Source organism: Drosophila rhopaloa, unplaced genomic scaffold (assembly GCF_018152115.1).
Source record: "Drosophila rhopaloa isolate 14029-0021.01 unplaced genomic scaffold, ASM1815211v1 contig_167, whole genome shotgun sequence".
NCBI classification, from domain to species: domain Eukaryota; kingdom Metazoa; phylum Arthropoda; class Insecta; order Diptera; family Drosophilidae; genus Drosophila; species Drosophila rhopaloa.
In genome coordinates this window covers 4306564-4325035 of record NW_025335047.1, presented here as the reverse complement: position 1 = coordinate 4325035, position 18472 = coordinate 4306564, and the positions used below count along the sequence as shown (strand labels likewise).

The 18472-nt window shown below is 41.6% G+C and overlaps 3 protein-coding genes across 3 annotated transcripts; 2 read left to right on the top strand and 1 right to left on the bottom strand.

Annotated features, from left to right (window-relative positions):
- Nucleotides 1-11104: 11104 nt before the first annotated feature.
- On the top strand, nt 11105-12335 carry LOC108044189 (altered inheritance of mitochondria protein 3). The gene is made up of 2 exons (XM_044458632.1): nt 11105-11184; nt 11250-12335. The coding sequence occupies exons 1-2, from the start codon at nt 11155-11157 to the stop codon at nt 12222-12224; spliced, it is 1005 nt and encodes a 334-aa protein (XP_044314567.1). The 5' UTR covers nt 11105-11154; the 3' UTR covers nt 12225-12335.
- Nucleotides 12336-13538: 1203 nt separating this feature from the next.
- LOC123037527 lies at nt 13539-14031 on the top strand. The gene is made up of 2 exons (XM_044458705.1): nt 13539-13614; nt 13693-14031. Exons 1-2 carry the CDS (start codon nt 13585-13587, stop codon nt 14029-14031), a joined length of 369 nt encoding a protein of 122 aa, XP_044314640.1. The 5' UTR covers nt 13539-13584.
- A 636-nt stretch (nt 14032-14667) lies between these two features.
- On the bottom strand, nt 14668-18273 carry LOC108048021. Its single transcript, XM_044458540.1, has 2 exons — nt 18232-18273; nt 14668-15228 (listed from the first exon to the last, which is right to left on the bottom strand). The coding sequence occupies exons 1-2, from the start codon at nt 18271-18273 to the stop codon at nt 14722-14724; spliced, it is 549 nt and encodes a 182-aa protein (XP_044314475.1). The 3' UTR covers nt 14668-14721.
- Nucleotides 18274-18472: the final 199 nt, after the last annotated feature.

The window sequence follows — 18472 nt, the reverse complement described above, 5'->3', positions numbered from 1 at the left end:
GAAAATATTGTGTGTGTGGTCCAAGGAGGCAGACAATGGCATAATGAAAATAATGTGGCTACAGTTTGCTCACACAGAGAGCTGCAGCTGTCATTGAGTGTGCTAGATTGAAGTGGCCGGGTCCTCCATCCCTTATTCCCTGGCCAAATCATCTCCAACCCGTGGATTTATGCACAAGAAGTTCAGATCCAAAGTGAGAGACAACTAATTGACTCAGCTTGACTTGGCCTCGCATACCTTTCATATTGATAAACACATGCTAGACAAGATGCCAGAATGCAGGGGCACTTTCGCCGGACAATGGGGCGTATGAGTGACCTCCGGCTGGGGGATGAAAGCGATGAGGCTTTTAACAGATGAAAGGCTCCAAATTGCTGGAAGGGTCGGAGTGGAACTTGAGCAGGAGGAATCCGATAGCCCAGGCAATTCAGAGCTATTTTGATATTGAAATGATTTAAGATATGAATTGATAAGGATAAGGAATGGGACGAGGGTTCAAAGAAAAACTTCACCTCCGGAGTCAACATATTTGAAATCGCCCTTCGGTGTTCTAAAGTAAAGTGTTTTGCTATACAAATATCTTTAATTTTGTATAAGGGGCATATTTAATTGACTATTCTTAAAGTATAAACAAATAAGAAATGGAGAAATTAAGAAATTAGTTGCACAAGAGCAAAATTTAGCAAAATATATTACAATAAAAATACATTTTAGTGAAACTTTAGTTTCCCCAATATTTTTATACTTCCCATTTTAATACTTCTGTGAACAGGGGTAAAAGAAAACAAGTTTAAGCATATTATTTTGAATCTATTAGTTATGAAGCCCAGAATTATTAAGGCTCCCTTTGCCGACGCCTCTGAAGCTGCTGCAGCGGCAAATATTTAACCACATGCCCACCCGCATCCCAGCCCCCCGGAAAACTTTCGGCACATTGTTAGCATAATAAACACATAATAAAATGCAAAAGGCAAAATCAGTAAAGTCAATTTTGAAGATGTTTTGCATACGCAGCCGTTGCAAACAGCTTGCCAAAGTTTATTTACGAGCTGGCCGAACAAACCCCGTTCCGGCCCAAAAAAGGTTGCAATTCTTGGTTAATGAATGTCAGTGGCAGTCGGTACATAAGGCATTTTCTCGAAAATACAGAAAATGTCATATATAAGATGCTACGGGTCGAGTGTAATTACATGAAAGCTGGACAGAAATTTGCATATGCCGCAAACTAACTAAGATAAGCGCCTTAAATTTTCAATTTCATTGTTTATTAAGTGCCAAATAATTGTTTGTGTGCAGTGAGCTGAATTTGTGATCAAAGGTGTTCGGCCAGCCCACGTTTTCCGTTTGTAATTTGCAATTTCCGCCCCCAGAGATGAGATTTCCTCCGATACAATTATGAAGAGGCTGTTGTCCCCCGAAGCGTGTGAAAATTCACAAATGTGCAACGCGCTTTCTCTAATTACCACCATCGATTATCGCCTTAGCTTTCTAATTATGCAACTTTGGACTTTCGAAAGGGATTATAGCCCAACTCCTTGCCCATTTAGAGACCACTGTGCTGAAATTAAACAGAAACAACACTCACATGCTCTCAGATAAATATAAACCTGCGCGACAATGGCCCCATTGTTTATGGCTTTCACACAAATTTTTATGCAAAATTTCTGCCGGAGTAATTAATTTTAATATGAAAGCCAAACATGCGCGCTCTAACAATTGTCATATAATTTGCCGTCTAGACAGTGGAAATTTAGTATTTTCAATTAACTGCAATGGCAACTGAGCGCTGCAAACTGCCGCCTTAACCCATGCCACCCCCTCTTTAACACCCCCTTGGCAACAATGCACACAAAAAGGCGCACACTGATGATTGCCACGATGAGGGGCAGGAGGTGGAGCAGTGGGAAAAGCAGGGCTGGAGTTCTGCTGGCTGACTGCCATGTTGACATTGTTGGCTCAAAAAAACCGAAAAAATAAAAACAACTGAAATGCGAAGCAAGTAGGTATGCTTTTGGCTAGATTCAGACTTTAATATACTTTTCCATTTTTAATTGTATAAGACAAATTGATTTAATAAATAATTATAAAAACATTCCTCTTTTAATAATAAATAATAAAGTTAATACTGTGCCAAGACTGTTTTATTCATTCTCTAATTAAAATAGTATTGTTGTGATATTGTATTTCTCAAATTCAAGGAATCACATTATATACAATATTTTAAAATACATGTTTATATGCATCCAAAATTCTATTTAATTATTTCATTTTCGTCATTATTATAATTTCAGTTTTTAGAAAAGTTCCAGTTAAAACCATATTTTACTTTACAGAAAATAAATAAAAACATTATTGCCATTCTTTGCAATTCGGTTTAAAGAGTTTTTCTCACTTAGATAACATAAGACTTGTTTCTTTGTCAGTTTAGTTTAAAATCTTTTTAATGCCAATATACCCCTTGCTTTTAAGGGTACCCAGCTCGAAGGGGAGTTCAGTGAAAATCGGCGAGAACGAGTGGGGATTGGGGATCCCCTGCATGGACGCCCCTTGCAGCCTTGACTCTGGAATAGCAGGCGTTCAGCAGACGGCAGAGCGACGTCCTCAAGGTTGGCAACAAAATTGCACTGGCAGTCACTCGAAAAGGGGGTTTTCATGGGTGGAGACGGGAAAGGGGGTACGGGTCAGGGTACAGCAATGGGAAACAGCCTCGTTCGTGTGCCAATGTCAGTGCACCTGGCACTGCCACTGCACTTGGCACTCGGCATTCACTTCGAGTCGCAGCTCAACTCGAGTCAACTCAACTCGACTCGCTCCCTTTCCCAGGCCAACTGTGCGTATTGCGGTGGCCGGGAAACCTTAAAAAAAATAAAAAGGGGGAGCCCAAAACCCCCCCGATCCCCACTTCATAGCCGGCTTCGATTTCACTTTTTTTCATTCCCCGGCTCGCACTCGTTTTTTAATTGAAATTTCATTTGCCGCGTTTGTTTGCACATAATTACGATTCGGATTCGGGGGACTTTTGTCGCTTGTTATGCAAATTTAAGACCAGCTCATCCCGAGCTGAATGAGTGTGAATAGAAGGGGGATGCATGAATGCCCGACCGGAGCTGCAGTCTCATCTTTCATATTTCTCTTTTTCGGCTTCACTGCGGTTTCATTGTGGTTGGAGATGGCCCAAAAAGGAATGTTTTTCGAGCAGGCTGAAAGGAAGATGCCAGCCTGCAGGCAGCTGCAGCTCCATTCAGCTCCAAGTATGTCTATGCTGAACAAATGCGCACAAAACTAAAACCCATTCAAATAGTGAAGTTGGCGGGGGATAAACCAAGAAGCTTGAAAAGTGTGCAAAATGCATCACTTAAACTGTGCTACTTGCAAAATCCTAAGTAGCAAAAATGTTTCAAATTAAGGAACATTTCAATGAAGCCGAGAGAGAAATTAGACTAAATACTATAGAGGCTGAATTCATTCGTCTGTATATAAGTTACAAAAAATAATACCGCAACTACTACAAATATAGAAGAATTTTTCTTTATATTATTTTATGCTATCTCAGCTTGTTTCTGTTTATTTAAAAAAATTTCAATGTAGAATCATGTCAGAAAATGAAATTAGACTACAATTTAAAGGGAATAAAATACATATAATAATTGTCCTTTGGTTTTTTTTCTGTATCATGGTAATGAATCCCAAATCATTTCCTGCTGGAATGCCACATTATTATCAATACCTATTGAGGCAATCAACCCAATCGCAGTTATTAACCTGGCATCAAGTCGGGTATTAGCCCCAATCTAGGATTAGCAATTCCCCCAGATTTAAGGTGCCCACCCCTTCGAAAATCCGGCAGTTAAACCCATTGACTGCTGATTGAGTAATCAACGAATCGATCCCGTAATTCCGCAATTTACTTACATTGTGAGCCGTAATCAATAGGTGGGCCCGTAATGTCCTGCTCGGAACGGAACTCTCAAGACATGCAAACACTCGGGCACACTCACACGCGACTTAAGCGGTTCAGGAGTCGCTCGGTAATCAAATGCTGCGGCACTTCATTTGCCCTGAATTGGCCGACTGGCCCGTGCCCGCAGAGACATAATCCCAATGCCGCCCACTTGTTGGGGACTCGACCGCAGGACAAAAGCTACACGGAGGGAAAACTAATCATAGTGGTTTTGGAATTTATAATTTTTTAATATCTGGGCATCTTAAATAAGTAATAATGATTGATGCTGACTAATCAAAAGTCATTGCTTAAGTTCATATTTGAACTCGAATCTATTTGCTATTCTCCAAATAAGGTAAATTTTTCATTTTAGCTCAGTTTTTAATTGCATTATATTTGAATTTAAAGCATTAATTGCAAAACTGGTATTTTAAAATCTTACAACTTATTTTAAAGATATTAAAAATATAAAAAAACAGTTAAAATAGAAGGAGATTATATAATTTTCCAATAAAACAACTCGAAGAAAACCTCTAATACCTTTTTAATTTTTTTTGCTGTTAATCCAAACACCTAATAAATAAAATATTGTTTTAACTTTCGAAACCCCATCAAATACAAAAATCTGTATTAATGCTTTTTTATATTACGGTTTAAGATTTTTTGACTTAGTATTCAATTTGTTATGTGAACTTAATTTAAACAAATTTATTCCTCAGAAAAAACCACTGAACTCATTAGTGCCAAATATGGTTTAATTAGTTTTATAAATATGGAAACATACAGAACTACGATTTTTATTTGGTTTATCTCCCAGTGTAGCACCAGCCCGATCACACACGCACAATTGCCGGTGGTTTGATTTACGACATCGGATCCGTGGCCTCCGGCCGCAGCCAGCGATGGCGGGATTGCAGGACAATGGCTGGGCAAAAAACGGGCGCGAAAACGGTCACCGGAAGCGGGGTCGCCAACCGGAAACGCGCAAAGGTGCAAAATGGCGGGCAAATTACGCGACGAGCGGCAGTTTGCTGCCCGGCTGATTGCAGGGCGTTCGTTTCGGTGAGGCCGTAAAGCGGAATAGGCGAACTGCAGCCGTGCAACCGTGCAACTGTGCAACTGTGCAACCGGGAGCGGAGTAAAAAACGCAACCAAAGTATGCAAAGCACGCGAGCGTACTGTTTGCAGCACTGCCAGCCACACGGCCTCCTGGGCCTGGGTTCTTGCCACTGCCACTGCCTCTGCCGCTGCCGGAGAATCGAGAATTGAGAATCGGGTAGAGCAGAGCAGAGCGGAGCCAACTCAACTCCTCGAGGAAGGCCGTGCCGTGAACATTAACGCTGGCGTTAACGCTAACGGGTGGATGGCGGAGTGGGGGCTGGGGGGTCCTCTGCTGGCTGGTTGCCGGTTGCCAGTTGCTGGTTGCAAGTGCCCCGTTGTAAGCGATACCCAGGAGGGAGGTTTTTTTCCCAGCTTTTTTTATTTCCTTTTATTTATTTTTTTTCCCCCGTCGAGCCGTGCATTCTCTTTTTATACTCGCTGCAGCCACCCCGAAGCTGAGGCTTCAGCTTCAGCTTCTGCCTCAGCCTAAGAGCGGAAAGTAGGTGAGGCACATGAGGCAGGCACATTTCGCCCGCCGAAAGGATGAGGGGCAGGGAATCGGAGAGTGTTTACCCCGGCTTAGACGGCTCTGACAGGCTGTCTGGGCTCCAAAGCATGAATGAGTTGTGGAAGCAAATGAAGTGCCGCGCCAGCCGACGTTGCAACCCGCAGCGTATTTAAATATAGCAGAGAACAGGCAGCAGAAGCAGCAGCAGCGGCAATGCAACGTGTGCAGCAGCAACAGCAGCAGCTGCGCAGCCAGCAGAGGCCAACGCAGCGGTGCACTGAGCAAAAAAGGGGTATAAGAATGCCCAATGCTTAAAATTGTTTATATTTTATATGGTTCTTATATCTACAACAACAATACAATTATCAACAGCTAAGTGGCTTGGGAGTAAGCTCAGCTTTTCATTTTCGTTTTTTTTCCTTAAGGGAAGGTTCTTTCAGATTTGTTCAAAAATACATCAAAGTTAGGAAATTTTTTGTGGGGTATTGAAATAAGATAGATTGTCGAATGTGTTCATAATTTCTCAATATGTTAATATTTTTATCATGCCAAAAATACACATTGATACACTTTTTATATTTTCTCACCTAACAGGTAAACAACAAGTTTTTAAATATTCCCGAGATAAGTTTTAGATTAGTTTGTTTTACTTTTAAAAAATATTGTTAGACACAAATTAATACACTATTTTAGGAAGTAACTTTAGAGAGTTAAAAAAAAATCCTTTGGGAGTACCTTAAACTATACAAATGCTTAGTAAAGTTATACCCACAAGAGCCACATATTTTTCTGAGTGTGCCAGGACAGTCGGCAGACTTTCACAGGCTATCATGTCACCGCTGGCGTCCTCATTTGTCTGTTTGCCTGTGTGCTTGTGTAATTTTTTTTTTTATTTTAATTTCTTTTTTCTGTAGCGAGACTAGCAGTCAGTCAGTTTAGTTGCCAGCGAGCCTGGGCAAATTTTGTGCTTCATCATCTCGGCCGCTGATGATGACACATGCGAATGACTGCAAACAAATCTGGGAAGCGGCAGTTGCTGCTGCTGTTGCTGCTGATGTTGCTGTTGCCATTGCAGGATGATATTGCTGCTGTCATCAGCAACATTTCGCTGTGGCAGCTTCGCTGGAACTTTCTCGTGGAGCGGGCGACAGTTTGCTGATGCAGCCAAATGGCAGGAACGGGTGGCGCCACACCTGCCGACCTTGGTGGGTGGGCCTAGACTCCGGACCAGCACTGCCCAGCAGCTTAATCAGGGAATTACGCCAGATTGGAGTGTTAATAATGCAAATCTATAGATTGCAATGCAGACTAATCGGATTAATTGCAAGAACTTACAGCCTTTTGGGGAATGGAAATAATTGCTCATTTTAGGAAAATTGAAAATAGATTGAAATACAAATATTGAAAAAAATAGCTTTTGAAAACTATGTATTTGTTAATAAAACTAAAATAACAACAAATAGATAATAAAATAAAAAATTGAAAATTCTACTACATTTTAGAAGGACAAAAGAAAATCTAGGTTGTATAAGTTAATAGTTTGAAAACAATTGTGACTTTACTAAAAAATTACTCTTCTCTGTACACATTATCATACCCATTTTCAAAACGAAGCGTTTTAAAAATGTTTAATCTATGCCGGATACTATAACAAGGACCAAAGTCTTCCTGTAAAATACAAAAAAATGTAATCAAAGGAAAATTAGAAAACAAAGACTTGAAGGAGTTGGGGTGGCGATAAGACTGGGGTCGGCCTGCGAATCCGAATCAGACTGATTCCGGGGCAGAGGGCTGTCCGGGGCACGTACTTGCGGTGGCTGCCACACACACACACACATAATGAGAGCTGCGGCACAAACGTGCCATAAACTGTGGCACGCCCCCTCGTCCGCGCCTTAGCCCAAAAACCCTCCGATGAATATTCCATGTGGCATGCGTTGACAAAGCATTCGAGCCTCGTCATCTGGAGCATGAGAGCATATCATATAGGCAAAGTTTTTCCTTCTTCCCTTGCACATGGGAATGGGAATATATATATACTCATATATCAGGCAGGCATTATGCTGGACCGACTAGCATGAGCTTCGAGCTGGGGCTCAACTTTTATCGGCCTTGTTTTGATAGTTGACTCGCTGCTAAGCCTATTAAGGCGCTTGAGTCGACCAACAAGCCAAAGGCTTTTGCACCGACCGGGTTTCCACAGAACCCCCTTCCCCCCCTTCAAAACCCTTTGGGTTTATGTTTTTTTTTTCTGTCTCCCTAGGAAATGATAGGCCCCACAAGGGAGCTAAGCTCTCGCTGCCGTGTCTGTTGCTCTGGCTCCTGTTAATTATGGGTGGAGTGGGTGGTTGGGCTGGCTGGGGTGGCCTGTGGGTGGTGTGGGCGGTGCAGGTGGCTGCTCGTTAGTGACGTCCTCGAAGGGCCTGAATCTCTCCATCGCCATCTCGCTGTCTCTTTCTCTATCCGCTCTGGCTGCAATTTTCTCAAGAAGCCGCACTTAAATGGCTTCCTATGCGGGTGCAAACAAAAGCTGCCAAACACACATGTCTACGCCCGCCTTTCAATGTGTGTGTGTCTGCGACAGTTAACAAAAAAACAAGAAAAAAGAAAATATGGCAGAAATCGCCGCTTGAAGTGGTGGTTGAATTTATATTTTTTTCCTCTTGTTTTTGTCTTGCAACGTGCAAATGGAAAAAGAGTTGCAAATTTGTACTGCTGCTGCTGCTGTTCTGCGCAACACATGCGCCATTATGCAATTGATTTTTCTTCGTTTTTTGTGAGTTTTCCAACGCTGTTGCATTGTTTGCTTGTTTTTTCCTTTTTTTCGTTTAGCTTTTCTTTATTTTTTTTTTTTTGGTTCACTGAGCTGCCAAAGGTCATTCAACTTGGCTGCTACTAATTTAACGCTGCCCTCGCAGGTGCGCCTAATTAAGCAGATCCCCTGCTTGCAACTAAAGCCCAAAAGTCGGCAACAAAGCGGCTAGCAAACACACACACACAGCGGCAGGTGTCTAAAGTGACGCTTTGTATGGCGAAAAATAAACTGAAAGAACACGCACACAAGCTGGCGGATAAAGTGCACGTGCTCTATCTCCACGGAGGTTGCATGCAACTTCTGCTGGGGCTCATAACCCTGAATGCATGACTGCAATGAATGCAAACAGGCAGCGAAGACAGACAACTCACAGACGCACCCACACTCTAAATGGAGAGGCCACTAAAGTACCCAGCCCACCACCCACCACCCACCGCCTATCCACCCACTCAAACTCCCCCTTTTAAAAGGCTTGACTGCAGCAGATTGCGTATACGCAGCATTGGCCACTTGCATTATGAAGCGCCTCCTGCTTTCGTGTCAGCGTGATAAGCCACCGCATCTCGGCATCTGCATCTCCATCTGTGACAGCTGCCCGCGTTTTGTGCGTGTTTACACTGGAAATAAAAAAGCTTGTTTTATTGAGACATCAACTTTAGTAGCTTTTAAAGCGAAGTTTAAATTTTAATATATTTTAGATTTATTTGAGAAATTTAATTCTTAGTTTAAGAGCCTTAAATATATTCTCTTATATCTTATTTGTATTTTACGCATGGTATATTGAAGCTTTTAAAGCGAAGAAACCTTTGGTTATGATAAGAGTTTTGAAAATCACTGTTTTGAAATATTAGAAGTCTCATACATGATCTGTGAATAAATATAATAACTATTTTTTTTCACAAAGAGATTTAATGAAATTCCTTTCGACAATATTTTGAAATCTTAGTTATAAGGGCTAGAAAATTATTTAAGTGTACCGCCCCCGCAGGATCTCCTCCTTCCGCTGATCTCCGCTGCATTCATGGCGAATGTCAAGTGTTGGCAGTTGGCTTGCCAAGATGTTTTGTTTGACGCCGGAGCAATGCCAGCAACATTTGCTGTGTCAAGTGGCAGTCAAGTGCATTTAACAGGGCGCGTCTTTGATTGACGTTAGCCCGCGTTTGGAACTATGGCAAAGAACGAAGGACGCAGAACGCAGGACGCAGGACGAGGGCAATTGCCAAGGAAGTGTGCTGCAGGCGAACGGCGAAGGCTGACTGCGTGCAATTGTCAAACGGAAACGTAGAAACAAAGACCATGTCAGCACAATGCAAATATCAAAATCTGGCTTCCTTTAATGGCTCAAGAGCTGAAACATTTCTGGTGCGTGTCAATCGCTTAATCCGGTCGAATGGGTGTTGCAACATCGAAGCCGGCCAATCAACTGGTTCATTGCTTATTTATGAATACATCTGGTTAGCCTAATTATGTGCGAAACGACTAAGGAAACATCTGCTCGGTGTTATATTACAACACAGCCGATCAAAAACGCAGTTTCTCTTCTCCTTTAATGAATATATATTACCAGCAATCAAAGTCCCATTATATCTCCCACATAATACACAATCAAGTTCTATATATACGGTGTTCATAAGGAGATCAACACTTATAGGCACATTATGGGCAAACAAAATTACTTCAAGACTTCGATTTACCACACCTTCAAAAACAAATTAAACAGAGTTTATGTGATTTTTATAGTTTACCCCCAGATGGGCAAGTCATTTGCAAACTCTATATCGGCAGATAGCTTTGAATAGAAACATGTTTACATATATATGTATGACAGCATATTTGAGCCAAGATCCAACTTTTACTTTTCGCCGAGCTTGAAAACATAACTCGCTTTGCAGAAAGCCCGGCCAAATGATGCGAAGCAAATTAAATTACATTTAACTTGGCCGAAGCGCACCGAACTGAAGTGGCTAAAAGCGGAAAGGTTGAGCACATTTTCACGGTCCTCAACACTACAAAAAAATATGGTTTTTTGCCTAGGTTTTTTATTAAGTTATAAATGATTAAAATTACACTGTGTTGCATCAAAAAGTTACATAGATGAGAGTATACTTTTTCTAAATGATTCAAAGTCTTCGAGAAAAGTAAATTTGTTAACCTTAACTTATAATTTATATAAAAAACAATGATTGTTAAAAAAAGTAGTATTCCGTAAAGTTCCTTATATAAATACAGATTTGTAAACAAATTTGTAAATTAAGTTTGTTAATCAAGGTCATGAAAAACATCCATTATATAAAGTTTTATTGTATATTTTCAGAGGAATTCTTAAAATTAGGTTGTAATAATCCAGATCAGTTTGTAATTATTTTTCCAAGTGCGTGGAGAAATGCAGACAGAGAGTGAAGAGCAGCAGAGCTGGCACTTTAATTATGACAAAATTTGCGTGAGTGATAGTGAAATGATGCCGCAAGCAGCGAACGATCTGTCGAGTGTCGGAGCGGGGTTTTGGTAAACAAATAAAGAAATAAACGAATGAACGATGCAGAGACAATAAATGGAAATGGAATTACGAAATGTGTTCAAACTGTTACAAGAAATCAAAGCCAGTCGGCAGAAGCGACGGCGGCAGTGGCAACATCGCATCAGCATCAGCATCTTGAGTTGGCCCAAAACCCGTTTCTGGAGTGATCTTCTGGCGGGTTGGCTTTGCGGGTGTCTGCCCCGCCGGAGTTCATTTAGCTGCCAGCCGGCGAAGAGTCCACAACGCACGAGTGTCCAATAGTAAAGAAGATGCCCTCCCTCTGGCTGTTTATCTCGATGGTGGGTTTACCCATGGACTTTTGAAAGGATTAACCTATAAATTGGATATCTTATTTAACTCTTAGGTGGCTTTGGTTAGCTGTCAGGACTACCATTACCAGCGACCACACACTCCCTTCTTTGCGGAAACCGCACGGCCGCAGCCCCAGACCACCAGGTTTGTGGTGCAGACCTTGGGTCGCACTTACGGTTTGGAAACGCAGAGGGCTCCGGCTGTCTATGAGGATCATCAGACGCAGATTGTCCAGGTTTTGGAGCAGCGACAGGTGCCGCAGTATCAACAGCAGCAGCAGTATGCCTATCAGCCGCAGCAACAGCTGCACACCTCCATCTACCAGAATCCCCTGCTGGCCAGAACTAACTACCAGGCTCCAGTTCCCGCTGCTCCTGCCCCGCCTCCAAACTACTATGTGCCGCCCCAGCAACCTCAGCAATCGCAACTTCAGCCCCAGCAAACTCAGGCCCCCAATTACTACCCTCAACAGCAGCCGGCTGCCCAACCTCCAGCTACTTATTTGCCACCTCAGCAGCCTGCCCAGAAACTGTTCTTCGGCAATCCCTTTCCCTATTCGTCCGTGACCACCGGCTCGGGAAACCAGGTCCTGGATGCAGGACATGGCTCTGGAGTGGCGCCCAACGAGGTGCAACAGCAGCTGATACAGGCCACGGGATCGGTGCAACCGGAAACCCGAGTGGGTGACCAGGTGGGTCAGTCGCAGAGCTCCAGCCTGGATGGCTTCGACTACAAGCAGACCGTGCCGGGCGACACCAGGGAGTACCAGAGGTTCGTGACCAGCTGTCCAGGTGGTGGCCAGTGTCAGCAGAAGGAGCTGAGTCCCGGCGAGGTGGACGACAGCCACAAGAAGGTGCTGCAGACGGCGAGGGCCTCCACCCAGCCACGTGTGGAGGGCTGTTTCAAGAGCCCGGTGATCTATGTGCCAGTGGGTGCCGCTGTGAATGCTCAGGGACAGCTGCGACCAAAGAATCGACGTGCCAACGAGCGCCAGGAGCAGGTCCTCTCCAGATATCCTTACAACTAAATCCCCTCTCTCTCTAAACACTCTCCGAATTTCACATCGAATTTATTAGTTGTTATTAGTTAGTTGTCTGTTCGTTGATTGTTGTAAATAAATCGATCGAAGTTTAAATTTTAAAACACACAATCTTAATCGACTCGGGTGATTAATTTAACAAGCCCAAAAGTAGGCATGTGTGGGAAACGCAAGCGATTCAGCAAATATGTTAATCACTGAACCTGTTAACTGTTGCTTAATCAGCTTGATGGTGATATTTCATTGTGGGATTGCGTATGGACCAGCAATCAAATGCTAGTTAGCCAGCATCAAATGCACACTGAGAAATAATGGGGTCGATTGGTGAAACATTTTTATGCCCATATGCAAATAGGGCAAGCACACGCCAAGCAAAATGTAAATATGTTATGGTTATAAATCAGTTTCAGAGCAGATGAATCAATACAAGAAAGCTTCATAAAATAAAATATTTCCTAATCTTTTCGACATGAATGTCTAAAAATCCATATTAAAGACTTTACATTTCTTGAATTCATTTAAGGAATTGTTTATTTAGGGCTATCTTTTTGTTTTTATGTACAGAAATAAACATAAAAATGCGTTAGCCTTGCTAACTGAGTCATGTCAACCAATGCTCAATGAATGATTGCATTTTGGGGAATATCTATTTAAAGTTCAAAATTCTAATAGTTGAAAAGCACAAATATATTTTAAAGAAACTTCATGTGTGCAAATACATAGACGCAAAGAAGAACTGGGGGAATCCTTAAACTTTTTGAGGAAATCTCGAAAAAGTTCATACGTCATTAAAAATAAAAAAATTTCCTTATGATGTGAGTTCATTCATACCCCCAGTGGTAGATAAGCTTTCCATCCAATTCTAAATCATATTAGTAATCATAATAATCATTATTTATCATAAATGTATGTTTTGTTTTAATAATTTGGAAACTATATACATATATAAACTTTGGAAATAATGTCCTTTCTACAATTTTGTTTTCGTTTTGCATTTCCTTGTTTTTTTCTGATTTCTTTTTCCTCAATATATATAAGTTTTAAACAGAAGCTAAAAATGAAATAAAATCGGTTGAATGACATCTTCAATTTCGCGCTTCGCACCCGGCAGATGTTACAAAAAAATCGCGAATAATTTAAATATTTGGCACAATAACAAGGGGTAAAAACTGGTTTCTCTCAATGTTCTCTTCACCGCTTAGATAATGTCAAAGCCGTGAGCATAATTGCATAATAGGTTCTAAGGGCATTGGCAGATGGCAACCAGATTCGCCAATTTAGTCAGTTTTCGGTGCCCGAAGCGACGAGACATATTAAGAATCGGAATCGGAATTGGAATCGCAGAACCATGAAGACGAGTTTGCTGCTAACTTTTGTGGTAATCACTGATCAGATTTCGGAATACAGCATAACTTGTTTGCAAGCTGATGACGTCAAATGCTTAACCCTCCGTTAGATGATGATGCTGGGAGTGACATTGAGATTGGTGCTGGCCGGCGCAGATCATGGTTATACGTATGTTCAACCTTTGGGTGAGCAGCTGGACGAAATCCAAAGGGACACTCTTCCCAGGAAACACCGTGTGAGGCCACGTGGCTACCCAGAGTTTTCCTACCAAAATTGTGGAGACCCGGATGAGGTGGATTACGCCGCTGCTCTGGCCACCTACCATGCCAATCGCCCCCAACTGCGTCGTATTTACAACCACCAGGAAGTCCAGGTGGACAGCTCGTTCTTTGAGCCCTCGCTGCAGAGGATCAAGGAACTCAAGCGGATCCTGTTGGATCAGCAATAAAGTGTAATGTTCTTTAAAAAGCTACCTTCATTTATTTCGAGAGGGAAAATTTACGAATCTACCGAAAAGTATAGCTACAAGCTCTTGAGAATAACTAAGTTTGGTAAAGTAAGTTAAACCATGAAGTGACTTTTCTCCAAATTAGGTTTCGTTAAAAGTGTTATTCATGGCCGACCACCTTCACAATTTTATATTGAATTTTGGTGAACCAAAAGTGACTAAAAATGTATAATTAGAATCAAGATAACAAATTTCTTAACTGATTCATTCCAATAATAACTTTGACTCCTTTTTAGGAAAGATAAATGTTTGTTTTCGATGTGTCACAAATTAACATTATTTGTTAGCTAAAATTTAAATTTTAAAATACTTATCCGTTTTTTTTACAAGATATTTATATGGGTTTAATTTATTGAATTACTTATTTTAGAACCGTAAACTTTAAATATTCAGAGTCGCATCGTCACTGTTTTGACTGGCCTGCTTTCGGCGATAAAGTGAATGTTAATGGTTTCTGACCAATTAGATAAAATTAGATGGCATCAGCAAAAAAGTGGCTCGAACAGCATTCCAATCGAAATGACGAAAATCTGAGTGCAGTTAACAATAAATAAATAATTTATTTGTGAGCTTAAACCAAGAGAAAACAAAAACATAAACATATACAGTCGAGCTAGAGGGGAATGCCATCTAGATGTCGTAGTTGTACTTCTTGCTGTTGCCCGGATTGAGGCTGTACAGGTCGTAGTCGAACTGGTCCCACTCCTGGTGACCCGATCCCTTGGGCTGGGTGCTGCCCTTCTTCAGCTTCAGGAGGGCCTTCCTTTCCCGGTTGATGTCCACATGGGGCACTTGCTGGCGGGCACGATGCTCCTGGGGAGTCAGGGGCTGGGGAGCCCTCACTGGAGTGTTGGCCAGGAACTGGGACTCCTCCATTCCAAGATCGGACTCGGATTCGGACTGGGCATCGTAGAAGTTGGCAAAGTTCTGCAGTGCCATCGACTCGGCTGGATGGTGATCATAGTAGTCGGGCATGATCAGGTTGTAGTTTCCGGTCAGGGTCATCGGTTCCTGGGGACTGGGGGCATAGGCGAAACTGGAGGAGCTGGCGGCGGTTCCCAGGTCCTTGGTGCGACTGAACCGAGGAAGGGCTTCCGTGACACTCAAAACCACAGCCAAACTGCAGCTGAGCAGGATCTTTATTAAAAGTTAAGGAAAAGAAAATTATTAGTTAATTTAAAGACAAATATTTGTAGATAGGGTACACAATGAATTATTAAATTTATCTAAGTTATCTAAGTTATAGCTCTTAAAAAAATTTGGTGTATTAACATTCTGTTAGTCAAATTTAAATCCTATTAAATGGAGCCACAACATTTGCTAAAAATATACTATTTTTTTAAGGGTCACAATTTACTTTCATAATTACAAATTTAATACAAGATGAGGGATCAACATAAGACATATTTCTTGAATCAGACTAGTTGTATGAAAAACTATTTGTAATCCACTAACGTTTAAAAAGTGATCTATCTATTTACTCTAGATGCTTACCATTTTTGTATTGTATGTGCAAGCCATTGGTAATATTCGTGTACTAGCACCGATAATGATTTTATATAATTAACTTGAATTTAATTTTAGCACTTTGCTGGCTGTTCACACTTGCTGGAGGATCTTTATGTGTTTTCGGCTGACGTCTGACTTTATTCCCCGTCAATGCGCTTAATTCGAGCTCTTAAACCAGTCTAATGTTCTGAGCCGTGCGATTTTGTATTTAAAGCAAAAGCCAGGCGAAAGCCGAAAGAATTTCATTTCGTTTGATTTGATTTGTTTTGTTTTGTTTGCCAGCCTCGTCTTTATTGGCATGCAAATCCGGTTTCGAAACTTTGATTTCCAACCGAGTGGAGATGAAGTCGAATCTGATGGTGATGCTGATGATGATGCTGATGCTGAGGCCAAAGCCGAGGTTCGCGGAGTGAGTGACACACGGCGAGTCGAGGAGCACAGGTCAGGAACACCTGAGGGAAGCCGGAGATCCAGCGGTTTGGCGGGTTTGTGGCGTCAAAAGAAATGCAAATGCAAATCTGGACGGGATGCTGGACTATGAGGCGCTCGCGTTGACACACATTTGATAAGATGATTCATGGAACGAGCGCGGCAATTAATACAAATTATACGTAATAAAAATATTAATTGCACTCGCTTTGTACCACTGAACTTGCGTGTTTGTATGGGTTTTAAGTAATTGAGTCGGGGAGGAGAGGGGATATGTTAATTGGCAAATTACAAATTGGCACATCAATCACTGCCTTTTATTGCCTCCCATTGATATGACATTTCAATTTCTGTCACCCTGCTCTCACTGAAAGCACTGATAATCCTGCGACAGTTCAATAACTTCTCGCCACATCCATTCCATTGGGAAAATCCCAGGCAGTGCCTTTTGAAAGCTGAACCTCAGTTCCGAGATGATATCTTAATCCCATGCAAACAGGTAGATCTTCTGAGCCCGCAAATAAAACAAAAAGAAATTAGAACGCAAAGTGCGCTCTTTTAATTGGCGGTTTTTTACGATCACTTAAGATAAGAGTTAGGAAAATCTAAACCAGGCTTGGACATCTCAAACAGAAGCTCGTTTAATTGATACCCATTATTTACATTTTACAATTAAATAATTGAATGAAAAGCAAAGATTAAACGATTTGAAATGAACTTTGGACAAGCACTTATTGCTTTACAAATACTGCAGTACTAATGCAGTAAATAAATATTATGAATGGTTTAGCTATATATTATATTATCATATAATTCATCTAATTAATGTTAATTTTTTAACATTAAGTCATTATTTTACTTACAATTTTAAGTGCTTAATTCTTATACGAAAACAAAACAAAAAACAAATTAATATATCTAAGCAGATAATTTTACCCCTTGAATTCTTGTTTATTTTATAGCCATGGTGAAATTACGTCTTTTGACTACTGGGGAAATCTAAGACGCCAAAACTTAATCAAATCTCTTCAAAAATTATGGCTTGTCATCCAAAATCCAAGACGAATCGTTCCACATTTCTTAGGCTTAGCTGAAATGGCCAGTTGGGTTTAACCACAGTTTATTTACAGATTTTTTGATGGGAAGTTGTTGGCCGACAACATCGATGTTATTTCCCGCAGTTCAAAAATAAATTAGCATGTTCCAATGTTTTATATTTAGTTGGAATGTCAGCCGCACACGCTCGTGAGTGCAGAAAGAGAGGGAAGAGGGGGATCAGAGAGAGACAGCAGGCCACCCCCTCGATCAAAACGAAGGCATAAATAAGTTTTAGTGTCTCGGGGAAACCCGTCGCCTCTGGCTTCCAGCATTTCAGCATTTCTCGCATTTTTTTGGGGAAATATTTAATGCCTCCAGCCAAGTCAGAACTCATTTAGCTTTGTTTTAAGCACTTACATTTTGTTTCGTTTAATTTGTTTGCAATTCGCATTTTGCATATGTGAATATGCACAAAACTTTTCGTTCTTCCTTTTGTGTGTAAATTGGCCCGTTTTTAATTTTTGTATTTTTTTTGTTTTGTCATTTTTGTGCACATGTTTTGGAGATCAAAGACATGTTTTCGAGCAGCAGAGAAAACAATGTATTTTTTTGCGCCAATATATGTAAAACATTTTGTTGGGAATTTGCGTCAGAGTCTGAACTTTATACTTCTGCTTAAGCCGGGCATAAAATTTCAATTATCCGAGGCAGGATTCCACCCATGGGCCTTTGGAAATGGAGTGGAGGAGGAAGGGGGGACTTGTGTTTGCGCTTAACTATTTGCCAAAGGCCCACGCCGCAACGCCGATAGAATTGGAAGCCTCAAAGCAACGTGCTCCGGAATACAACCACAAAATTACTTACTCGCCAGACACGCCCCACCCCTCCCCCTCCCCCACAAAATCGAAGGATACCCCGCCGACCCTGCGGTTTCCTAGACAAACGCTGCCCGCCTCAGCAGCCCAAACTCCATGCCACTCCCAATCCCAACTTGCAAACCAAACCAAACCAAACAGCCAAGTGTCGCCCGGGGCATCGCATCATTATCGATGCAGGCAGCGGCGAATGCAAATCGCATTAAATCTAATATGCCATTCGACCACAACAAACTGTGCACATCATTTGCCATCGACCCACCTACCAGCCACCCACAATCCAACCCACCCACCGCCCAATGTCCACCACCCACAATCCAATCACCGGCATATGGTCGCTGGTCAAATGGAAACCTCAGACAGACTTGAGCTTCGGGTTCATTGTTTTCCTGTTAATGTCCAGATAAAGTCACTCTGGCCGATAAATCACCTCTCGCAATAATTTACTCGTACTTACCTTGATGAAATTATGATGCCTTGGAATTCCAAATATAAACAAGGATAAGATTTAATTGAATATTGCATATTGA